At 36.9% G+C, this 25642-nt stretch overlaps 2 protein-coding genes across 2 annotated transcripts; both read left to right on the top strand.

Annotated features, from left to right (window-relative positions):
- Positions 1-5834: 5834 nt before the first annotated feature.
- LOC140140553 (solute carrier organic anion transporter family member 4A1-like) lies at positions 5835-16436 on the top strand. Its single transcript, XM_072162312.1, has 9 exons — positions 5835-6525; positions 8081-8174; positions 10272-10393; positions 11402-11662; positions 12185-12380; positions 12963-13125; positions 13654-13823; positions 14371-14435; positions 15852-16436. The coding sequence occupies exons 1-9, from the start codon at positions 5835-5837 to the stop codon at positions 16148-16150; spliced, it is 2061 nt and encodes a 686-aa protein (XP_072018413.1). The 3' UTR covers positions 16151-16436.
- A 464-nt stretch (positions 16437-16900) lies between these two features.
- On the top strand, positions 16901-25361 carry LOC140140552 (solute carrier organic anion transporter family member 4A1-like). The gene is made up of 3 exons (XM_072162311.1): positions 16901-17606; positions 20730-20972; positions 25102-25361. Exons 1-3 carry the CDS (start codon positions 16901-16903, stop codon positions 25359-25361), a joined length of 1209 nt encoding a protein of 402 aa, XP_072018412.1.
- Positions 25362-25642: the final 281 nt, after the last annotated feature.

The following is a 25642-nucleotide window of genomic DNA, read 5'->3' as shown; positions in this document are numbered from 1 at the left end:
AGTGTGTGTTAAACCCGAACGGAAAATAAAATATGCAAAATTGCTTCTCAAAGCAAATTAAATTACCTGGAATATGATTGTATGGTGTTATAGTATGCAGTTTAAAGTGAATTGTAAAAATGTGAAAAAAAATGGAATATATAACCCCTGGGGTCACTTTTATTAAATTTGCTCATCCTGATCCTCCTCCTCCTGATCCTCCTCCACCCCGCACATTATGCTAATTATATGCAAATTATTCAAATGTTAATAATTTTTTACAACTTTTTTAAGGTTTACTGTATTGGTCTCATCACAAGCTTTAATTTGACACCAAATTTAACTACATAGGCTACATATTAACTGAGAAAATTAAAAAGATGAACCCTAAAATGCCGCGCGCATGTAACATCTCCACCTATTTACTGGCCCAACTCAAAACGCATGGCCCTAGGCTATTGCTTTTCATAATTTTCATGTCAAAAAGGGGGGCCTGACATTTTTGAGATCTGAAGGGGAGGGGCCCGAAAAACATTTTTGCATCAATCCCCCTATTGTTTGTGAACGATCCCCAAACGCTGAATCGGGGAGATGAGAATAATGGCCCATGATCGTGGTTAGGGTTATAGGGTTGGGGTTAGAGGTCATGGTTAGAGGTTAATAAATGCGCATCGGTTATTTGGAGCTCATGGAGGGCATTGTGAAAAATCTAAACATTTTGCCTTTGGAACCGTCAGGGCGTAGCCCCGAGGGATATTCTGAGGTCCAAAGCAAAATGTTAAGATTAATTTTTTAAATGATTAGGGTTAGGGACCTCCTTCTCATGATCGACCCGATCCAACGCTTTCCGAAGATTTTAATCATCAGATATATCATAGGAGCTGAGGGGACACGTCCCCTAAATGTCTCAAAGCTCATCATGGCAGTTTTAAGATTTTTTTTTTTTTTTAAGATTTTTTTAACTTGAATTAAGATGTCATTTTTGAATGTTTAAACAATGCGAGTATTGAATCAACTAAATTTTCTTCAAATTATGTCTCAGAATTTGATGATTTTACGGCAAAAAAACACAAACATTAAAAAAGAAATAATAATAGGCGTAATAAATGAATTTGCCGTTGTAGCTGACATGCGCAAAGAAAAGCGAATGCGCGCGGCGGCTTTCAGACATTGAACATTATTTTTTAGCCTAATAATAATCGCGTCTTCCTTTTTACGAAAACCATTACGACATCGCCTGGCTAATAATTACTTGGTAGCCTATACCATAGATGAACTCCTGGATGGGGCAGCTTTAATTAGCATGAGGCCGCATTGATATGTAAATAGCGTATTGTTATTTAAATTTGCGCCCAGACGTATTGAGGGCGACAGTCATGTTATCCAGACGGAGAATGGCTGCATATGCTGAGTGAAGGCTGATATTCTGTATAGGTAATAAGCTAGTATATTTCGTGTACCAGTTGGTTATAACAAAAATTAGTATCATATTAAATAGGGCCTAATATTAAATGTATAAACTTTGAAATTTACATGAATTTGAAGAGCAGAGCTTCGAAATGTAGTTAAGTCAGGTGATGTGAAATTCTGCTGCGTGACCCCCTCTGCGTGGTAGAATTATATTCATAAAACATTGAATTTAACAGATATCATGGGTAGCCAACCACGATTTATCAGCATTTAAATATATGTTAATTAACAAAGATAAATAATAAAGAGTACAAATGGCAATTAACTAGTAAACAAGCCTGAAATCTTAAAATGTTGCCACGTGATTTCCCGAACACATGATATGTATAATAACATGTGACCACTATTCAGATTTACCGTAAATATTTGGAGTATGCTTGCACATCATGCACATACACTGTGCATTTCTTTACTTCCGTATAAAATCAATAATTCATGCTGGGAGCCAAGTAACATTGTCTGCTCAGAGCAGATTGGTATTTTATTTTACTTGAGAGCATAATAGAAATACATAAAGACGAATAAGGCGCCATGATGGAAGGTCAGGTCGGGTATCAAAGGTTATTATAACTTAAATACTACTTGTATTTCCCACCTTGCCTCTGTCACATATTTCCTTCATATTATTGACAGCAAGTCCTAATTTTGACTTTGCTATTGCAAAATGTCATTTCATATCAAATTAGTAGACTTTCTTTGAAAAAACATATCACTGGTGCCTGATGGGAATACCCGTCCGCCATTTCATTAAACTGGATCGTTTTCGCCTGTTTTGTGCCCAGATGTATTGGGGGCGCGCTATACTCTCTTTGAACAGGCAAAGTTCGCAAAACTAACAACGTTGTTATTTGCCAAACTCAATTAACATGATCCAAGGGTCGAACATGAATTATTCATAACGAGCTATAACGGATCGATAACTGGCCTCACTTTCTAGCTAGTAAACCAGCTGAATTTTTCATAGATTTTGCGTTGCTAATAGAACAACCGTGAATTTAGTGTCACCCCCTTGGCTATACACCAGAGATACTAGTAAAATCAATACCCGGGATCGATACACGTGAATGTGCTATCACGATTTTGATATTCAGACGAAAATTTTTGGATACCGGGGTAGAAAATGATGAATATCTCCCGTAAATGATTTCGTCTAAAGAAACCAGATGTGGTTCCTTGCACTTGAATATATGTGTTGAACAGATATGATAGTCGTTAGCTTGCGTCTTGAGAAAGAAGCTTACGGTCTTGAACTCAAAAACTGACAATAATTCTGATTTTATATGTGCCGAATTATATAGCGCAGTGTATATAGGCCAATCGTGGGTAGTCTAAATAGCATATGGCGTACCATATGCTCGACTCACACACAGCGAGGTCAGTCACCGAGCAATTGTCAGTAGCCTTTAATAGTCAGATGTCCTTCGGCCCATTACTATATGCGTCTCAAAACTATTAAACAGGTCGGAACAAAATGGCCATGCGTGGCGGTGGATTCAACCTACCATGGCGATTTCTGCCATGAAGATATCAGGGCGATGACACTGTGCGGGGGTACTTACTGGCTTTAAAAGTGACAGTATGTGCCTCAATAGGCCCCTTTTAAAGTCGAATATACCCAATGACCTTTTTTTTATTTAAAAAAAAATACTGACCCAATGACCCCTTTTTTGCGACTACCCAATGATCCCCTTTTTTCAAGAATTTATTGTATTATCAAAATGTCAGAAAATAATGCAGAAACTTTCCAATTATCTTATTTCAGCAAATTTGTATTGTTAATTTGGAACAATAAATAGAATTTTGCTACATTTTTCCAAAATGTTCTACCCGATGACCCCTTTTTTGACATTATATACCCGGGTTATATACCCAACGACCCCCTTTATTTTCAAAATATTATCCAATTAAAAGCTTTTTCAATCGGCCTCCCTTTTTCAAAACAATGTTTTGGGTCCCCATGCATATACTTCGCGATGTGCCGGTAGGCACATCCGTTACTTCTAAAGTTGAGTGCCCCCCGGGGCTTTACCCCAGATAAGGTAAAATTGCACAATTTTGCCACCATTGAATGTACACAATAACGGACTATGTACTGGTCATTATGATTGGTGCTTGATTTTTATTAATATATATTTGGACTACGAGAAAACGGTCAACAAACTTTCTTCTGTTCAAATAGATAAATTTAATAAAGCTGCTGTATTTGGACCGGTGTGGATGGTATTTTGAAAACTTAACAGGCCAAACCATATTTGTTTAAGGGGGTACTACACCCCCTGCCCAATTTTTGCATTTTTCTCACAAATTATACCGCATTGGTGACAAGTAAGATATGTATATTATAGGGGCAAGGACTACAACTACTGCACTGGACATTTTATTTCAACACAGACAACAGTTGTGGAGTTACAGTAAAAAATTAAGGAAAACCAATATTTGATCAATAAATCAATAACTACTTGCCTTAAGTTGCTGAATATTCAGTGCAGTAGTCATGGTAGTTGTAGTCCTTGCCCCTATAATATACATATCTTTCTTGTCTCCAATGCGCTATAATTTTTGAGAAAAATGCAAAAATATGCACAAAATTGGCCAGGGGTGTAGTATATAATATTATTGTTTAAAGGATGTGTATGAACGTTTGGACAGTATTTTTGTGGGACATGAGAGCACTAGGCATCAAACATATCGAATTGCATTCTGAATACGAAGAATGGCCTTCTGATATCAATTTTTTTTTTGAAATTCGTAATGTAATAAACATTTTATGGCAAATTAATAAAAAATGATTTTTTTAAAAAAAAGTCCTCGAAGTAAACTTTATAAGTCTGATGATATGTTCTTAGAGTGTATGTAACTGGGATGAAAAGCCGACGATCAATTGAAAATTTTAACCTTTTGTATTGAAGATATGAGGTTTTTTTTTTTTCAAAAACGCCAACAAAATAGGTCGGGGGGAATGTACATCTTCAATATGAAACGTCAACATTTTCAATTGATCGTTGGCTTTTCCTCCCAGCTACATACACTTTAAACACATATATCGTTAGATTATAAAGTTTACTTCGAGGACTGTTATATATCGAAATTTTTAAAAATATTTAATCATTTGTCATAAAATTTTAATTATATCGCGAATTCCAAAAAGAATGAAAATTATTTGATATCAGATGGATCTTCTTCGTGTTTAGAATGCAATTCGATATGTCTGATGTGCTCTCATGTCCCACAAACAATACTGTCCAAATGCTCATTGCAGGGCCCTTAATGCTTTCAAGACGACTTCTTTCTTTTATTCTTCCTTTCCTTCTTTCGACTTTACTTCCTTCCTTTCATTCTTTACATCACATTTCCACCACCCTCATCATTCAAATATCTTGATTCCGTTGTTCTATCACTTTCCGGGGGCACTCAACACAAATGACCATACGAGTATGTTGCCCCGGCCCCGTAAAGACCCCCCCCCCTTTTTTTGGATTTCGCAGCTCCGAAAGACCCCCTATATTTGACCAAAATAGAGCTCCGAAAGACCCTTGATTTTGATAATTTCAGCTCTAAAAGACCCCAAGATTTCTCATTCCTCATATTTCTGGTTTTTCAGGCTATTTTCAACCAAAAAGTCAAGAAAGACTCTTGATTTTGACTGTTCGCAGCTCCAAAAGACCCCCTTTTGAAAGTTGCCGGTACGCCGTCAGCTCCCAAAGACCCACTACCTCAAAATTCCGGGGGAACATACCCACCAAATTTTCTTGATGTGCCCCCCCCCCCCCCGGATCACTTTTGGGATTGTTGACATTCGGATCGACCATACAGGTCACCACTTTAAGCATTAGGCTGTTAAGCTGGTAAACAATACGTAATTATAGTAATACATAGCAAGGCCTAATTCTGTTTCACCTGTTCATATGAAAATAATAACATATAGGTTAAAAGAAACGCCCACAAATCTTTGTATACCACTCAAATTACTATGGGTTAAGACACTTTCAGAACAAGGTCCATTTTAATTAAGGACAGGTAGATAAGCTATCTTTATACAGCTAGGCCTAATCACGAGTTGGAGATTGTTTTTAGATTCATATTTTGTGTTTTGTTGATTGTGTGTTTATTTCTAGTCAATACCGTCAGAATTAACCTTATTTGCAGCTCCACAACTCAATACTCTACTTAAACAGTTGACACTGCTGTATGCTTAAGACTGGAAGAGGTGTAAGATTTTATAGAACATATAATCCGAGAGTGTATTATTATTTTCCGTCACCGTTGACCAGAATAAACAAAATCGACGAAAGATCCGGCCTATAGCCGCTAAGACTACTAGAGGTCCGAGGCCAAGCGAGTCTCATGTTAAGAAGATCAAATCCACCAACCTTACAATTACGACAATGGAGGATCCTGAAAACCAGAACGCTTTCGATAACCCAAATTTCGAGAATCAAGAAGACCGGGAAGACCAACCAAAAAGAGCAAAGAAAAAAGTGAACTTTGCAGAAAACGAGCCGACTATTTATGAGGATGTGGAACAATACGGTTGGCTTTCCTTCCGACCACAATGCATGCAATGGCTCAACAATCCAAAAGGTTTCCTCTTCTTTCTTTGTATGTTTTCTTTCGGCCAAAGTATGACCGTCAATGGCTTGGTGTATGTCATAATTACCACTTTGGAGCGACGATTCAATCTCCCAAGCGTACAAAGTGCTTTCATCTCAAGCTCCTATGATTTCTGCTACATATTTTTCATACTTTTTGTCACTTATTTTGGCGAGAGAGCTCACAAGCCGAGACTCCTGGGAATAACAGCTTTAGTGTTCACTTGTGGCTCGATTGTGTTCACTCTCCCGCATTTTCTGACTGGGCCTTACAATTTCGAAGCTGCAGAATTTGACACTTGCGATTATAATAGAACAGAGCCAGATCTTTGTTCGGTTAATGATGAAGAGGAAAATCTGGAGAAATATTACGCAGTGTTCCTTGTTGCACAAGCTTTACATGCAATAGGATCCTCTTGTATTTATACATTAGGAGTGGTTTACATTGATGACAATTCACCACCTGGGTCAGCGGCTGTTTACATAGGTAACGTATGATCGATAGTTTTCCCTAAGCTGATATACGTCCAGGTTACTTTATATGACTTAGCCATGAGTATACAAATATGAGTGTGATGGTCGAAATATAATCACGAGGTGAAAGATGGATTGTTCCATTCCACGAGCCGGAACGGCGAGTGGAATGGAACAATACATCTTTCACCGAGTGATTATATTCGACCATTACACGAATTTTTAGACACAGTTAATATTTGCTTTATATCACTCATGCATAGATTCTATTACTAAAATATTATTTAAGGTAGGAAATACATTTTTTCATCAACATAACACCATGTTTTGCCGTAATATACTTCACATTTTGGGGTCCACCCCATAACTAAATCGGCGAGTCCAAGAGTCAGCTCACGGCTTGGCGCAGGCGCCCTACGGCAGAGCACATGATGGTAAAGACTATCACACGGAGAGGGTGATAGTAAAAATGATAAATGGTAATCAACCAATGAACTGTCTAGAATTTATGTATGAGTGATATAATATGACTTAATCATCTTGATTGGGAATTGGCAGCGATATGTTTGTTGTGGAGTACACTCGGGGCTGTGCAGTGTAACAATGAAATAAGTTAGCGTATTGTTATATTTAAATATAAATAGTTTTTGATACTTCAGTTTGGTAGCAGAACTTTTCCCACCTACAATATCTATATTATCTATATAATTATTTTAGTACTGTACCAAAAAAGCCCCATAATTGAAAATTATAATAGCTCTTAAAATAAAAAAAGATTTAAACGAAAAACTACAATACATTTCCGATCTTCCGATCGTTGGTACGTTTTTGGGTGGGTTTAGATTTGGGTAGGTATATGTGTGAAAAAAAGACCATTAACAATGTTTACAGGTATTTCCGTCTCGAAAATATTTGAATATATGAATACACAACCCACCCAAGTCCATACTTTGGCCAAATTGAGTTGAGCATGGGAAATTGTTGCTATACATAGGCCTGTCATATATATGAAAGAACAACTCAAATTCATCCTCTGTGTCTATTGAGCATGTGAAAAATAGCATGTATGAAAGAACCACCCAAGTCCATGATCTGAGTCTTGTAACACATTGACTGAAATCCGGTATGTAAAAAAGTCCACTTGTAACACATTCATTACTGGAGAGTGACTTTTGGGGAAAAAATGGTTTAGTCAAGGAAAGTGTGTGGTTTATATTGCATGGCAGAATGCTTATCAACATTATACATACCTGTGTGCTTTATTTTGTATTATCTTACTAGTGGTAGTCTCATTCCAACATTATCGTCTTTGTATATGATTCAAAAACCCACCCAAGTCCAGCATTTAAAATGAACCCCACGAAGTCCCTGAAATGCTAATCGTCATACCTAATATAGTTTAACCTACTCATTTGCACGTAAAACTGTAAACCATATTGGTCAGGTAAATCTAACTGAAGGAATTAAAATGATACACAGGTTTTTTTCTCAAAATCACTTCCCATGGACTTGGGTGGGTTTTGAATTCATGTATATATTTGACTGTGAGGTAAACTTTGTTTAAACAGGTATATTTTGGAGCATTGCAACTTTAGGTCCCGCGGCTGGATTTCTTTTCGGTGGCATGTTTTTAGATATATACACTGATCTAACTGTAGAGAAGTAAGTATAGTCCTGTCAATCACGAAGTACAAAGTACATTATAGTAAACTGAATAGCCTTTTCGTTCCACACTGTTTTTGACAATAATATTGTATTCAATTCAATTATACTAATATTTGTAAATGAAACTAATTCATTTTCAACCTGCTTTCGTTCGTTGTCTTATAACGCATTACGCTATAAATATATTAAATAAACCAGCCATGTTTTACCTGTGCACGTTTTAGCTGAAAGGGGCATTAATAACTCATTGTACCATACTATGGACAAAAATGCTTTCACATACTGCGCCAATAAAGTATCCTTACACTTGGAAAAATATTCACAATTTCAAAACTGAATAACATTGGGGTAAAGTTGTTTTTTAATAGACGCACTATCTAAATCTGCACATTATGACACCACATTGAATCCAATGTGACCTCAAGAAGTAAAGTAAAGCAATTGAATAGACGAAGGTCCAGTTTTAAAAGTGACAAACTGGGCAAAAAGATTCCAACAATCGCAACAAAGAGGCAACACAGTTTCTTCAATGAAGCGTTATATAAAGCAGTTTTTATTTCAGTTTTTACTTCTCTGTAATTTTCATAACTTTCATTTGATTTGTCAGTTCTTTTGTTTCAGTTTTCTTTTGTTCCTTTTGTTTTAAATTAAAGCCAAAATCATAAATTAGCCATTCACCACTCTCAAACCAGATGTCTAGTCTGTGAAGTTTTGAATAGGCTAGTTTGTCACTTTTAAAAGTGGACCTTCGTGTAATCAAATGCTTGTAACTTTGATTCTTGAAGTCACATTGGATTCAACATGGTGTCATAATGTGCAGGATTAGATAGTGCATCTATTAAAAAACCAAATTTACGCCAATATTGTTCAGTTTGGAACTTGTGATTATTTTTCCAAGTGTAAGGATACTTTATTGGCGCGGTACTACATAATGAAAACTTTACCAAGAAAATGGACAAATACTAAGTGTGAACCAGAGGTCTGTGGGGAGACTGTTATCTTGACTCTGTGACCTATCCTGGTCCACATGTATGGTAAAACATTACTAGTGCGTGGGATACTCCGCACAGTCAGTTCTGATGACGTCACAGATTTGAGCTCAACACAGAGGCTAAGTTCGACTGGAACACAGTTTTTCAAGCTAAAAAAAACCATACTTCTGCTTATTCAATAGGAATGAGGTTTATATCATAAGCTGGAGAATTTCAATGGCATATCAATGCAATTTACCCCAAATTTGTACGACCTTTGGTTTTCATATACCAAATTGAGATAACTGTCCGACCCAGATATTTTGAGGCCAAAGGGGAAATTCTCCATTGAGAAGTTGTCAGACATGAACTTTTCTAGTTAAAAAAAACATATATTTTATGAAGCTATGTAAATCACTTGAAGTTCATTGACTAGATGAAAAAAAATTCTTTTCAATGGCGTTCACCCCAGGTTGATACTATGAGTAGATCCAAAGATATGAGCTATGGAAGTAAAACAGAGGGTTTGACACATGCTTTAGTGGCCGTGTAGTAGTGTGCAGAGCAGATGTCGCGAAGTTTTTATTATATGACCTGTTACCAACTGTCAACATTTAACTCAGACGAAGGATATATTCTGGAAAGCAGGACTGGACAAAGTCATTAATATACATTGATTACCCATCGGGTAATATATTTATTACTATTGGCTGTGTGACAAATTGGTTAGTCTTTTTGTACAATTTCAAGAAAAGTTTCACCACTACACTAGTGGTTTCAACAGACTGGCAACCCATCACATCTGACTATTTCCTTTTGATGAGTTGGTCAAAGATATTTGACCAACGTTTCCAAATTGCTTATATTCACTCAATGCAGATAGATGAGTTGACCTCAATGTTTATCAACAAAACCAAGGGACAGATATATCGATATGCTTGAGCGAACTGCATACAATCACTACACTATTCAATGGCCTTATTGTGATTGGCGGGGATTTAAAAAGCACGGGACCTGAACAAAATATGCCAGGCCAAAAAAAAAACCAATTTTGATGATGCGCGCTCTCACTGCCAGGCAATGACGTCACAAGTCAACTCATATTATGCATATTTCATTTCAGCGTAACTATCACACCAGACTGTCCGTTATGGGTAGGTGCCTGGTGGTTAGGGTTCGTAGTGACAGCTGGTATTGCTTTCCTAGTAGCCATTCCCCTATTGGGTTTCGGCAAACATCTACCAAGTAAGGTTTGTTTGTTTGTTTGTTTGTTAAATTGTATGTCTTTTTTTAATTATTGGTTGTTTATTAATTTTGTTGTCTATAATGTGTTTCTTGTTACATTAGGCTGCAAGAGCCATAAAGAATAGCGTCAGCCTACTACGTTAATTGCCTAAGTCATTTTTTTTTTTTGTAATTTTGAAAACAATGTACAAAATATGGTTCAAGCATGCATTTAGATATATTTATTTACCAGTCCAGAAAACTCTTAGCCTATACTGAAGATTTTGAATGCTTAGACTTGTGCCACGTCTTAGAATTTTGTGACTACAGTTGTTAAAAACATGCAAAATAGCATGTTTTTGACCCATTGTACTTCAAATTGCAAAAATATTCATATTTTGACTTTTACTGCCAGTTAGAACTAACTAAAGGATTAGGATTTAGCTATCTCTCATTTGGCAAAGCGGAATAAATGGATTTTGTAATCCAACAAGATTGGTGTTGTATTTTTCTGGAATCAGAAGTAGGTCATATACTGCATCTAGCTATATGACAACCTGTTTATGTAGTCACATTACAGAAAAAGCCTCATGGAGAGCTCAATAGATGAAGTGAAAATGCTAACCTTGTTTAAGGCACAGACAACGTATTGGATTCGGTTGGTTGTTTATGCTGGAACTTAACTGTCAAATCACGATCGATTTTAATCACCGTATCTATTGGCTGATTTTAGTATACTGCCAAGCATTTTCTTGTTATTCTTAAAATAATAAGTAAAACACTAGACTTTAGTACGTTGCAAAATGGGTAATCCAAAAATTAAAGTCTGGTTTTGGTACCGTGAAAGAATCATAAAAAATACTTAATCATCAACATAATCAGCAAAAACACAATGTGTCCTCATTACGACTATACAATGCATTAATGAGAACAAGGTTGATTCATTTATTTCATAGTGACCTATGCACTTTCGTATTCAAAATAATACTTGGCACGACTAGGACATATTTTCTTGACATTATTTTAAAGCGTACAGGGAGGCACAGAAACAACGTACACATGAGACACGTCCTGGTGCAGAATTTGAAGCCAAAACTACAACATATGGAACGAATAAGCTATCTGATTTACCAAAAGCTCTGATCGCACTTCTAAAAAACCCTACCTATGTATTCATCGACTTGGCTGTTATATGTGAGGGATTTATTCTCGCCTTTACTTCTGTCTTTGGACCCAAGATTGTGGAATCCGTTTTTAACATGTCATCTGGAGACGCTGCTCTTGCTGTCGGTAATACATCATTTCAATCTTTTTTGAAGCGATTCAATCAAAGTAACGTGATACGGCTCTCATCACTCTTCTTTTTCAGTGATTATGAACATTATGTTTTATCAAATTGTAACATAAGAGCCACATAAATAAGTTGTCGAATGCTGTACTTTGACAAGTTTAAGAAGCTCCAATTTCAGGATGCTTATCAGCAGTAGTCATTGTATAAGTTTTTGAGCTAATGAGCGCCATTGAACATTTTGAAATGATTTTGGCGCGAAGACATAAATGTAAGTGATTGATTGATTGATTGATTGATTGATTGATTGATTGATTGATTGATTGATTGATTGCTTGATTGATTGATGAATCTGGTGATCGATGATGATGATAATGATGATGATAATGATGATGATAATGATGATGATGATGATGATGGTGGTGATGATGATGGTGACGATGGTGACGACGACGATGACGAATAAGATGATGATGATACGGATAATGTTTAAAACCTTTAATCTGTTTATAATATACATGCAGGGATCATCTTAGCTCCTGCTGCGATAATTGGACCAATCGCCAGTGGATACATCATAAGACGTTTCGATCTCAAAGTTCCTCAAATTTTAAAGCTGATCCTTGTTGTCTTGGTGCTTGGTGGCGCATGCTTTTTCGGTTTCCTGTTCTATTGCCCAAATGTACCATTTGCAGGTGTAACCGTTGTCTACCAAAATACGTAATTCTACTTTCTTGTTCTTATTCTTTCATTTTAATAATCAATAAATTCGTCCATTCATGATTTATTAATTATTGAGAATGATTGAGAAGTATTGCTTATTATTGAGTAAACATGTTTTCAGCTACGTGAGCTGTTTTTTTGACATGCCATACCACATTATCATGGCAAGAAAATGAAAAATATTCCGAAGTTCTGTATATGACTGTATATGGGTCAACCAATAGCACAGAAGATGGATGTAATATAATCAGAACACCAATCTCAAATCCTAGATCACAAAACAAGACAGACAACAAGACCTGGTCTAACTATTGAGGTTAGGGAGGGATTCTGTTACTCTTTTCTCTCTGCGGCAAAGTAAGAAAGTTAAACTGCAGCCATCTAATATTAAGTTGCATGTATTTTGTCCTTAACAGTATCTACAATATTATAGAATAAGGCATGTAAATACCGAAAACAGTTCCTTCTGCATAGGACTAATCTCCATGGCCAGACCAAGTCTAAAATTAGACCTGGTCGATTTTTTTTTTTTTTTTGCATACGGACCCCAATGTATAAAAATCTTCTCACTCTTATTAGGACACAAGATTATGGTGGAGCATTCAACTTGACTGCGCCATGTAATACCAACTGCAAATGTGAAGATTCGTTTGACACAGTGTGTGGATCCGATGGTGTCATGTATTATTCATCATGTCACGCTGGATGTCTTACAGAAACAGAAGATGAAGATGGCAGCAAGGTAAGTATAAGGATCAAAATGCTGGATGTGTAACAGAAACAGAAAGTGATGCCGCAATCAAGGTTGGTTGTTTTACGCTTTAAAATTATAAAGGTGTTGCAAACTTTGCAAATTTAATGACGAACATCAATTGTGCAACGTGGGGCACGTCCTGTTGATAGAATCTCAAATATATATGTACAACCATATCAAACGGATGCACTTCTCGGCTGCTACCCGGGGCTGCTACATGTGTCTCTTTTTGCAGAATAACTAGGAATATATACCAGATTCATCTCAAGTGGAGGTCACTTCAATTCATCCCAAAGTCATGTGGTTTAGGACTGTTCATTGTAATTGTATTCCTAAAACATGTGAATTGGAGATGATTCGAAATGATCTCCACTTGAGATGAGTCTGGTATTGATTCCTACATCATGAGAAAAGGGACCGCACATATAGCAGACGACAAGTGCATTGTTTTTATATGAATGTACACATAATGCTCTTTTTAGTCAGTTTTACTGATCTTTTTTATATACGTTGTAGGAATATTCGGATTGCACCTGTATTCCTGGGACAGAAGATTCACTTGGGGCAGCTGTAGCAGGTCGATGCAGCTTGGATTGTTCTAATATGACGTGGTGGTTACTAGTGATATTTGGAGCTCTCCTCTTTGCATTCATGAGCGCTGTACCTTATATTACTGCATTGCTAAGGTATTGAGCTAAAGTACAGCCGACGACATGGGCTGGGTGTTAGAGGGTCCGTGGCCGAGAAAGGTTTGACGACTGTCTCCTTAGTATAATGGCAGAAACGTGTTTTTACATTCAGGAACCTAAAATGTTGTACCAAATCATTTACACACATTAATTGTCATTCAAAAGACAAATGTTTTATTATATGGGAGAACCGGGATTGAAGCTCATCTAAAGAAAATGACGAACATTTAATTGATTGTGAAGATGTAATGAAATGATGCAATGTTTAAACGTTTTCTTAAAGTATCATCAAACTCGATGTGAAACAAATTCTATGCTTCTTCCCATCATCAAGTTAACTCGCGGACGTTTTCCAAACCATTTTCTCAAATTCAAACCACAAAAACTCTCAGGACAACTTAAATTAAAATTTGGGATCTAAATCACCAGCTTTCATCTGGTATTACACAAATTTACCCATTTCCATTTATAAATAATGTATTGGAAGCGCAATTTAGTTACTTCAGTTTAATTGTTCTCTATTCTGTTAATTTTTCAATCTCAGATGTGTTGACTACTCCCAGCGTTCTTTTGCACTAGGTTTAAAAACGCTTCTAGCAAAAGGACTTGGTAAGTAACTAATGTTTGCATCAATTCCAACACGTGTGTATCGGCATATGGACATGTATCCAATCGTTGTACTTTACGTATAATGACGAAAAGAGGATCAATATAAACCGTTCCTATATATTATAGCGCGTTACGCTAATCGCGGGTAGCGGTTATTGTAAAAATGGCTTCATGTCGTCATCAATTCAATAGCATCGCCCTCTCTAGCCAAAAATAATTCAAAAGTATTGATTTATAGTTTTTCTCATCTTCGCTGGTTAATGTAAATGAAAACATGAGATATGAGATTCACGACGTTTATCAAAAGAAATCTTATTCCGTGATATTAAAAAGATTTACTTTGGTTTAATCGGTGTATCATCATTGACCCATATGTTTTGTGTGTCTTTAAAATCAGTGGGACAACATTTAGCAAAAATGTCAGCAGCCTCCTAAATTAGAACAGAAGGCTGTGGACTAATTATTTAAGATCAACTTCCGACGAACTGCTATTGCGATTTCCAAACGTAGCATCGAACCATCATGCAGTCATTGTTAACTACATGTATACACACAACACAAGGGCACTCACGATAGGCAATTGAACACTACTGGTAGCGCTGTGTTGTAGCTATTGGGGATGAACTAGTCAGTATCATATATCAAAAAGTATAAAAGCTATGATTTACGTACTTGCTCTATGCTTCAATTACTTATTCTTTTCCAAATATCTGAATCTTCAACCCGGTACAAGCTTTAATAACGGGGGAACATACATTTTTATTAAAAAGAAATCATACCATCTATCCAAACTCGCCGTGTTATTCCAATTCACATTTTGCTTCACCGGGTAGCCATTTTGTGGTCGTATTTGGAAGATTGGTGTCATAAAACCGCCATAGGTACAAATTTAGTACTTTCTGTCAATCAATTATGGCTTATTCTCTACATGTCAATCTTTAAATAATTGGCATAGTCCTTATAATAAGGGTGGCCCGCCTTGATGAGTAAATGACAGCAAACAGCTGCAAACCAGTGAAAAATATCCCAAAACTCGGTCAGTGGAGCTCGTACATGTCAATAGAGTCGTTATCGATTGGATTAGTCGTCCGTAGCGGACAATTCGGTCGCTCATTGGATCAATATTATCAGGTGGTAATAAATTTGCATTGGACAATAGATTACTATATAATGGTTTAGTACTGCATATATCGGTTTAATCTTCAATGAGTGGGTTTATGGCTGGAAAGGTCACGGTGAATTCGCCGTGGAAAAAGTGCAAAACTACTCTCCTGTGACGGAATTTTGAATAGATGCCAAGCACGTTCGATGCTACGTTTGGAAATCGCAATCTCTCTAATATTATATCGATTACGTTCGCTTTAATGTTCATTTTAACTTCTTCCTTTCTAATTTTTCCATTATTTATCTATATAGGCACAGTACCTGGTCCAATAGCGTTTGGCGCCCTTGTTGATAAATCTTGCCTTCTTTGGGAATACGAATGCAGTGGTTCTAAAAACTGTTGGATATACAACAACTGGCAATTATCTGGTTATAGCCTGCTGATGGCATTAGCATGTCGTGTTTGTTCCATCATATTCTATTCTTGCGCTTTGATAAGTTATAAGTCTCCAGAAAAAAGCGAGAATGGAGGCGAAAAAGAGAACAATGTTGTAAAGTATAAAACTGGAAATGAAAAGGTAGAAATGGCTAAGCACAAGACTGAGGTATAACTTTTCGAAAAGTAAAGGAAACTGAAAATGGACGTATATTCGGTCATAGTTATAGATGGAAACTTGTGAACATTGTGTTGATAACTTTTCGAGCGCATTAGAAATAAAGTTAGATAACTATTTAATAATATTCAAGATATTTATCTTTTCAATATCATTTACAATGATCATAATGAACTTTTTACGATCAGCTCGGAGAGCAACAACCGGTAGATATTGATAATAACTTGTAGTACCATTATCATCCCTAAGGTATCTAAAATATACAATTTGTATAACCTGCTAAAGCCATTAACAAAATAAAACAATATTGACAAATATAAAACAACGTAATCATTGATATTGGTATCTATTACCAGAGAAGATGTAATAAAATTTATTGCATCTTCTCTGTAACAAAACGTGTGTATCATCTATTTACCTGGGCGGCCTGAGATTTATTGAATTCCTTCCCGTCGTGCACGAGTTCATTCATTTTCAAAATATCAAATATTAAATTGAAGGATATGATACAAAGGTACATTTTATATTTTCACATCAAGCATTTATTTTGGACACATTTGAAGTCCGAGTTTTCCAGCAGAAGGCTGGTTAGATGTTATTTTTATGATTCGAGTTGAAGTGTTTTATGGTGGCGTATGTAATCATTGTCTGCCAGAGCCTCCTTAAGAATATTTTTATCACAATCTGCTGATCAGCGTCAAATGTAGACGCTCAAGTAGTTCTCAGTTAGTGTGTCTTATTTTCAACATGGCTTCCTCAGACTCTGAACGCGAAGTACCTACATCATACGACAACGAAGGCTATTCAGACACAGGAGACAAACAGGAAAATGCTGCAACTGCTGAACGCAATGGTACCTCAAAAGACCAAACTGATAACGAGATATTAGACGAGGAGGAATTGAAACCGTATGGATACGGTTCTTGTCGACCAAAATGCATGCAAATGCTCAACAATTCTAAATGCTTCCTATTCGTCCTATGTCTCTATTGTTTCACTCAGGGAATGGCAGTCAATGGGCTAGTCTATACCATGATTTCAACTTTAGAACGAAGATTCAATCTTACGAGCGTGCAAAGTGCTTTTATATCGAGCTCGTATGATTTGTTCGGTATGTTCTTTGTGGTTTTTGTAACCTATTTTGGAGAAAATGGTCACAAACCTCGCTTGATAGGAATTAGTGCCATAATATTTTCACTTGGCTCAATAACGTTTACTTTACCGCATTATTTGGCGGGTCCATATAACGCCGAGGGTGCCGTATTCGATACCTGTGATGTCAATCGTACAGTCACAGATCCTTGTGACGGTGATGATGAAAATCTGCAGAAGTATTATGCCGTGTTTATTGTGGCACAAATGCTTCATGCTCTGGGTGCATCTACCATATACAATCTAGGGCTGACACATATTGATGAAAATGTAACCCCCGGAACAGCAGCTATTTATACTGGTAGGTTTACGATTTTCTTTGGGGATAAAGTTTTTCGAAGACATAGGATCACCTTCGATCTTCTGCATCAGGGCTACGAAATCACCGGTATCGTGGTACCGGCGTTCCCAGAAAAAAATTCAGAGTCGCAGAAAAAATCAAGACGGGAAAAATAATCTTTAATATCATTTTCTGAAGCTCTGAAAATATTCTGTGAACACGATCACTCGTGAAATATTTTCTGCGAACTTTCTGCGACGATAACTGATAAATAAAACTAAACGCCAGTGACAGGAATGAATATAGCATAAGTAGGATTCGTTCCCCAGAAAAGCAGGTTTTTCATTGATTTGCCAAGGAAATAATTTTTTTGTTGCATATTGTTTTGGAAAAACTTCAACTGTTCACATCTTTGGAACTAAATTAATGTTCAATAACTATATAGGATTTTGGGTCCTAAAAAGGGGGGATCAAAAACAATTCAGTCCTTAATAGAGGGGGATCAAAAAAATTCGAGGGTAAAATTCAGGAGTAAAATGTACAAGAAGGCATGTACATTCCAAAAATTTTGCACGCTCCGCGCGCACGAATGTTAAGTATTCAATTTTGTAATCTCAAGCTACAAATCAACAAAATGTGCGCACTTTACAATTTGGGTGTAACACTATGACTCCAATGAGTAATAACTCCAAACAGTCATTTTAGCTAATGACATAGGGGTAGATCCGGGGTGGGAGGGGCATAAATCCCCCAATATATTGTTAGGGGATGGTCCATACAATCATCCCCACAAAATTGACGCCTGTATATGGGTTTCTAACCAAAATTAACCCCATATTTGGTCATTAAAAAAAAAAGTGCCAATTTTTGTGCGCTTCGCGCAAATTAATTCTAAGACTGCGCCGGGGCTTTGCCCCTGGACCCCACCTGTTTAATAATTGTGTTCATGCTCGCGCTCCGGCTCCACGCTCGCAGAAAATATTTCAAACAACAGTTCACGTTCCCAGAAAGGAAATTATTTTTCGCTGCCCTGTTCTGCATAATAGAACAGATACCGAACTTGTTAATTAGTTTATTTTGAAGTTTACCTAACTTTTAGGCCTAAGCATCTAAAGTGTCGAGCTCAGGTGAAATCTAGTGGTGTGAAATTGTGCTGCGTCACCTTCTACATGATAGAATTATAATATATTCGAATAATATTGAATTCTGACAAAAAGGCAGAAAACCACGGCTTATCATCAAACATTTGAATCAAACCATTGTATTTTTTTTTCAATTTTATAATTTGCACATTACTTGATATGTAATTCAAGACCTGAGCGCAAGAAGACCTTGGCCCCTCAACATGTATACACTAAAGTTGTGTATAGTTTCGTATAGTTTGGTAATGTTTTATACATGTTCAGGGGCCAAAACAAATCGTCGCATTTACGGCATAGTGACCTATGAGCATTTTTTCACAAAATGAATTACGTTGAAATTCATAATCTATGAATCATTCGCTTTTATTGTACACCTGATGAGATCAACAAGCAATTGTTTAATTAATGTTATTCCACAATTTAAATACTGTGAAAATAATAACCTACACAATATTGGTCAATACCACATATTCCAGGACATAGTGACCTATGATATGCCATAGGACCTGAGATATGCCACTATGTCGTGGACGTTTTATTGCAAAACTCAACTTAGCAGACAATATAACAAATAGAAAATGTGGTCTATGTCAAAGGTGACCTATGTCATAACTGTCAAAATAAGTCTAGGACATACCGGCATATAACTTTAACCGTTAAATTTAAATAATAATATGTTTGAATTAATTCAATTTTATAATTGATATAATCTTTAAACATAAGTCAACAATATGATTGATGTTATTAATCAAAAGCATTAACTGACTGAGTAGGAACAATTTTTACACATGGTTAATATTTAAACACTGAATTTCAAGAAACACTGTTTTTTGACATAGGTCACTATGCTGTAAATGCGACGAAATCTTTCACAACCTTTCATGATGTTTTCACCCTGGAACATGTATTAAACATTATAAATACATGTTGAGGGGCCAAGTGGACTTACTGTCTTCTTGCGCTCAGGTCTTCAATTATTTATTGTATAATAAATGTCATAATTGGGTTTTACTGATGTTCGCAACCTTCAGGTATATTTTGGTCAGTAGCGGTCCTAGGTCCAACAGTTGGTTTCTTTATTGGTGGCGTTTTTCTTGACATGTTCGTGGACATATTTGCTGACGAGTGAGTATTTTAATGAGTTAATACCAGCATAAGGCTAGTTCATAGTCCGTCGTTTTCTTGTCTTTTTCTCGCTAGCGCTGCAACATAATGTCGAGTTTTCGGTTCCCTGCAAGTTTCAGTTCTCAGCGGATAAAGTTTGTTCGCCTCATAATTGGCGACATTTATTCGACTTTTGTTACTGCGCGCATGCGTGCATGCCGTTCTATATTAATACGGGATACGCAATGACCCTAAGTATATATAGGCACGCTTTCAATGGCCGGGTCAGCGAAAAATCCGTGGCTACCGGTCGCCAACCTAGTGCTTGGCATGCGAGAATCCCGACAGAAGCAATTACAACTAAATATCAAATACTTCACTTGTTTTATTGTGTAATGTCATGAATATCTATTTGATACAGCGTCCCCATTACTCCAGACAGCCCATTATGGGTGGGATGTTGGTGGCTGGGTTTCGTAGGAACCTCATTTCTTGTTGTGTATAATGCATTTCCTTTGCTGGGATACAATAAGCGTCTGCCAGGTAAAGTTATTTTATAGTTTATTAATTTATTATTCATACCAGTAAATTACTAATTACTAAATAAAATGAATTAACATTCACCGGGTGTTTAGTAAAGGAGTGTTTTAGGAACTGACAAAGCATATGCAGAATGAAACAAAAATCATATCGATTTAGGAGAAATATGGGATGAAATCTCAACAGGCGGTCGACCGCCGGTTCCGGGTGTCTTCGTCTGGTTGGAACCGGTTTCTGTTGTGCTACACAATGCATAGCGATTCAATCGCTATGCATTGTGTAGCACAATAAAAAGTTGTCATGATGATAACTCATTTCTAGCTTTAACATTGTTCACCTCCTACACATGTACATGCAGGCTACACAGAAGCTCAGAAGAAGCGCCGAAATGAAACACGATCAGGTTCCCAGTTCCAATCACAGAACAAGATATCACAGTTTCCTAAAGCGGTACTAGCCCTGCTGAAAAACCCAACCTATGTGCTAATTACTGTCGGGGTAATTGCTGAAGCCTTCCTATTAGCATTTGTGTCTGTTTTTGGACCGAAAATTGTGGAGTCACTTTTCAATGTTACAGCGTCTACTGCAGCTTTGTTGGCAGGTATGTTTAACATGTTTAACACGGTATCAAATTAAAGCCATATTGTAATATTCACTGAAGAGGACGCCCTCAATATTTTTTCAAAATCCCTTTTTACACAATTATAATTTACGTTAGTAAACTATCATATCCTGTAAAAATCAAGACTTTAGGTGCTATAGTTTTGACAAGACGTTAATACGATCGAAATATTAGTCGAACGCCGCTACGGGATCCAGAACACTATACGTACATGTACATGGGGCGGTGGGTGTAAAAAGGCGCGACGTCCGTTGTTCGACGGAGTGGTTCTGACCGAATTGGGGACAAATGCACTCAGTATAAAAACAATATCGATTTTCTTTGCATGGCCTCATCTGTTCATCCCAAATAAAAGGTGACATATCTGACAGTGATAACTAACATTTTGAGGAAAAGAAATACAATTCTATTTCTTATGGAAATGTCAAAATATGGCTTTAGTGTTGAGTAAAATATTTTTTGCAGTGTAGTTTTATCTCCATTAACGTCAAACCGTTTTGAAATGTGTGGCGGGCAATTGGCCTGATTGCCCAAAAGTGACTGAAAAGATCAAAAAATGGGTCATTTTGCCGAAAGGTACGGGACACGTCCCCAGTCCCCCTCCCCAGGATTGACGCCAATTAATATCTGTAATGTGCATCTGTCAGTTCAGACTACACAACGTTCCCAACTGGAACGGGTGTGGCGTGCCGTGGTGCACTTTCAACCAATAATATTAACGTCTTAATGTACGATCTTTTTGAATTTTTAGATTTTTCTTTTTTTTTCTTCCAAAAATAAAATAAATAAATAATGAATAAATAAATTTGGGTGTTTTATATAGCGCCTTTTCCGGATCTAGGAGGGATGAAAGCGCTGTAATTTCGCTGCCATGGTGAATCATCACAATCAGATCGCATCAACTAGGCTGGTTGCAGCCGAACTTGGCGCAAACCTATCCGCACTTAGATTGTAACATCCACCAATTATCTATACAGCTCCCCAAATTCCATTGGGTGAAGGAAGTTTTTTTTGATAGCCAAGCACCTAATCACCCATTTTTTGAAAGCAGGAGGAAACGGAGATCCCGGAGAAAACCTGCGAGAGCGAGCATGGAATCGGGATAAACCAAGTGCACATGAGTCCTTGGGCCGCGCCGGGGCTTGAACCCGGGACCTCAGTGGTGCAAAGCGAGGGAACTACCGCTGCGCTAACTCGCCCTCCCAAAATGATACTATGTAATCATTATGAAAGTTCCCAATACATTTGGACACGAAAAAAATTGGAAATTTGCAAAGAAACAAAATCATAAACTTTACCTCTATCACTCGAAATATCTCGCACTTTTTGGATCCGGACGCCGAGTGTGGCCTCAGAGTTTGGTTACGCTCCCTCCACGTGTAGAGAGAGCATAACCAAACTGGTTTCGTTGGAGACTACGATTTGATTTGCGAGCCGTTCCGACATATTATCATAATCTGAAAAATCATGATAATATGTCGGACCAAAAGAAAATCATCCTGTTTTACTACAAATAGAGTGAATTTGACAGTTTGCTCATAGATTTAAGTTGGAACATGTGTAAGTATTACAAATATGCCAAAAAATCGGTTTTGAAAAAAATAAAGGTATATTCTGAAAAAAGATCGTATATTAAGGCTTTAATGAACGAGTGCAAATGAAGGATATAATATATGTGTCCCCTTAATTTATTAATGATTATATTTGTTTATTAAGCTGTTGAATCCTTCAATGTTAGATCATATACACTGTTCTCCCATGCATGATTCACAGAGTATGGTCTACATAATAGCTTAGCGTGATTGGAACTGGCTTCGAAGTGTTGTCATCCACTGCATCTGATTAACAATACAAATACATTAATGGGGTCAACGATCATGTTTTCTTAATGCTCTGCATGATAGCCATCATAGGCTTCAACATAACAAGTCCAAATTTTGAGATATTTTCTCAAAATATCAAGAGCTATCTGAAGAACCGCAGAACCAATACTAGGCTTGTTTGTACTCATTTTAATGCATTTTCCATGCTAATTCCAAATATGGTCATGACAATGTACAATTTATGAGATTTGTAAAAATTGAAACTTATCGTCTGCAGTCGACACCCGCGTGGAGAAAGTTAAATATTAGACACAACCGGGAATAGAACCGGGACCTCTTGCACCAGAGTCAAATACCTTAACCGCTGGGTTACGCTACTGCTAATTTATTTTTGTCATTTTCAGGTCTTACCATTACCCCTGCTGGAATCATCGGTCCTTTACTTGGAGGTTACCTCTTGAAAAGGTTCAAAATGACCGTGTCACAAACACTCAAATTTTGTGTAGTTTGTTTGGTCCTATCGGGCTTGATTTCCATAGGTTTTCTACTAACATGCCCTGATGTGGCATTTGCAGGTGTGACTACTGTATATGAAAACAGGTTAGTGCATTTTATCTACAGTGTGTATCAAAATAAAATATACAGTTTGAAAAATGCCACTAGATTAAAGAGTATGGCGTATTTGGTCAAAATGCTATAATTGGCAGTAATTAAAACCCGGACTTCGACCAAAACTGAAGGCGTAAGTTTCATGAAATCCCACAGATAAACCTCTAAAGAACTCATTGCAAATCTATAGGAGAGGACACTAAACATACTTTTTCATTTACCACACGAATTGTTTTCGGTTTTTGTTTTTGCTTTGTTTCGTTTTGTTTGTTGTTTGTTTTTAGCACATTAAAGTATTCTGAAGATCAATTTAACTTGACTGCTTCGTGTAATTCGTTATGTAAATGCGAGGATGCTTACGACCCAGTCTGTGGCTCTGATGGTATTATGTACTACTCCGCATGTCACGCTGGATGTACCGTTGAACAAACAAAACTGGTGGAGCGAAGGTTCGTTATTTTAAATGACTTCGGTTGGTTTTTTAAACCTGATTTTTAGTGTACACGTGTGACGTGTCCTAACTTATACTTAATTCGAATCAGCCAAATTTGTTGTGTTTGAAATTGTAGGACAACAAAGCATAATGAGAATTAAGACAAAAGTTATGTATATTATTGGGGCAAGGAATCCAATTAATACACTGAAATTTCAATGACTCAAGATCAGCGGTTCAGTATATATGATAGGAAATGAAGTACATCCTAGCGGATTATTTCTTATCATGAATAGCAAACCGCTTGTCTTGGGTCACTGAAATTCCAGTGTAGTAATTGGATTGCTTGCCCCTATAATATACATAACTTTTGTTACCAGTGTGTTATTAGTTTTTGAGAAAAATGAAAAAATAGTCAAATTTATTGAGGGGTGTAGTACCCCTTAAAATAATCAGAAAACCTTCCGATACTCCCTCTATCATGTCCATAGTGGAAGAGTGGGTTTCAAATATGGAATTTGTTTCAAACCGATGAATGGTGAATATCCTTGTCTCTTTACACTATGCTAGGTGCGTTGACTATTCCCAGCGAACGTTTGCGCTTGGGGTTCAAACTTTCTTCGACAAAGGTTTAGGTAAGTTCATTATAAAGAAACGTTAAATAAAATAATTTGTGGAACCCATAAACTTTTCAAATAAATAATAAATCAAGGTTCAATAGGAAAGAAAAAGAGCAAGGTACACCAACATTTTACACATAAAAGAATAAGAACTTGATATAGTGTGTTGTAGTTAAAAAACGCTGCAATGAAAAAATGCCGCTGCGTGTGTCGCCACGACAAAGCGCACGGAAGACGTTGACCTATATTCTGATCATCACCCCTAGCATTCAAAGGCCGCGTGTCACTGGGAAAATTGCCCAAAGTTGTCCAGAATGGTCAAAATTGACAAAAATTTCGTCAATCGATTTTGCTCATTTTTTTGCAATTTTGTGCAACTTTCCATTAACCTCGAGTAACTTTGCGCAGTTTTATGCAACTTTATGAAAGGTTTTGGGCAACCTTGTGTAACTTTGCTAAATGTTTAGGCAACTTTAGGCAACTTAATGCAACCGTGTGTAACTTTGATCAATTTTGACAATTTGGGGCAATTTCCCCTGTGACATGGAGCCTACTCAAACTGCCCAGTCTTTTTAATTTTCTTATGGATGCTTTTTATTGAAACTTGTTACACAATCATACAGGTGTAGTTCCTGGTCCAATTGCTTTCGGCGCTCTACTCGACCGAGCCTGTCTACTCTGGGAATACGAATGTGACGGATCACAAAACTGTTGGCTTTGCGATAACTCCCAAATCACTATTTATCTAGTATTGATGACATCTGCGTGTCGTCTGGTGTCAATTATTGCTTTTACTGGTGCCGTTTTAGTCTATAAACCACCGACAGAGGGCGCATATCAGGAAGATGAGGAAAAGGCTGTATACGATGTGGAAATGAATTAATGCTTGTTTCCTGGTTTATCGTAGGGAGATATGTGTGTGCTATCAATTATGATGTTAAAAATATGAAATAAAAAACAAAACAGCTTTACTGGTTGTCAAAAGAACTAACAACCAATTTTGTAATATGTTCGTTATGTTAATATATTTCACTCTATGAAGTTTAATAAAAGAAATCACAAGAGTAGAGTGTCCTCTTATGGATTTCTACTCTCTTAGATATGCCACTTTTCCTGATTTATCAGGAATTCCTGATTTTGCCATTGTTAGCCAAAATTTCAAGA

Source organism: Amphiura filiformis, chromosome 19 (assembly GCF_039555335.1).
Source record: "Amphiura filiformis chromosome 19, Afil_fr2py, whole genome shotgun sequence".
Lineage (NCBI taxonomy): Eukaryota > Metazoa > Echinodermata > Ophiuroidea > Amphilepidida > Amphiuridae > Amphiura > Amphiura filiformis.
Note: the sequence above shows the minus strand (reverse complement) of the source record. Positions and strands in the feature narration are given on the sequence as shown.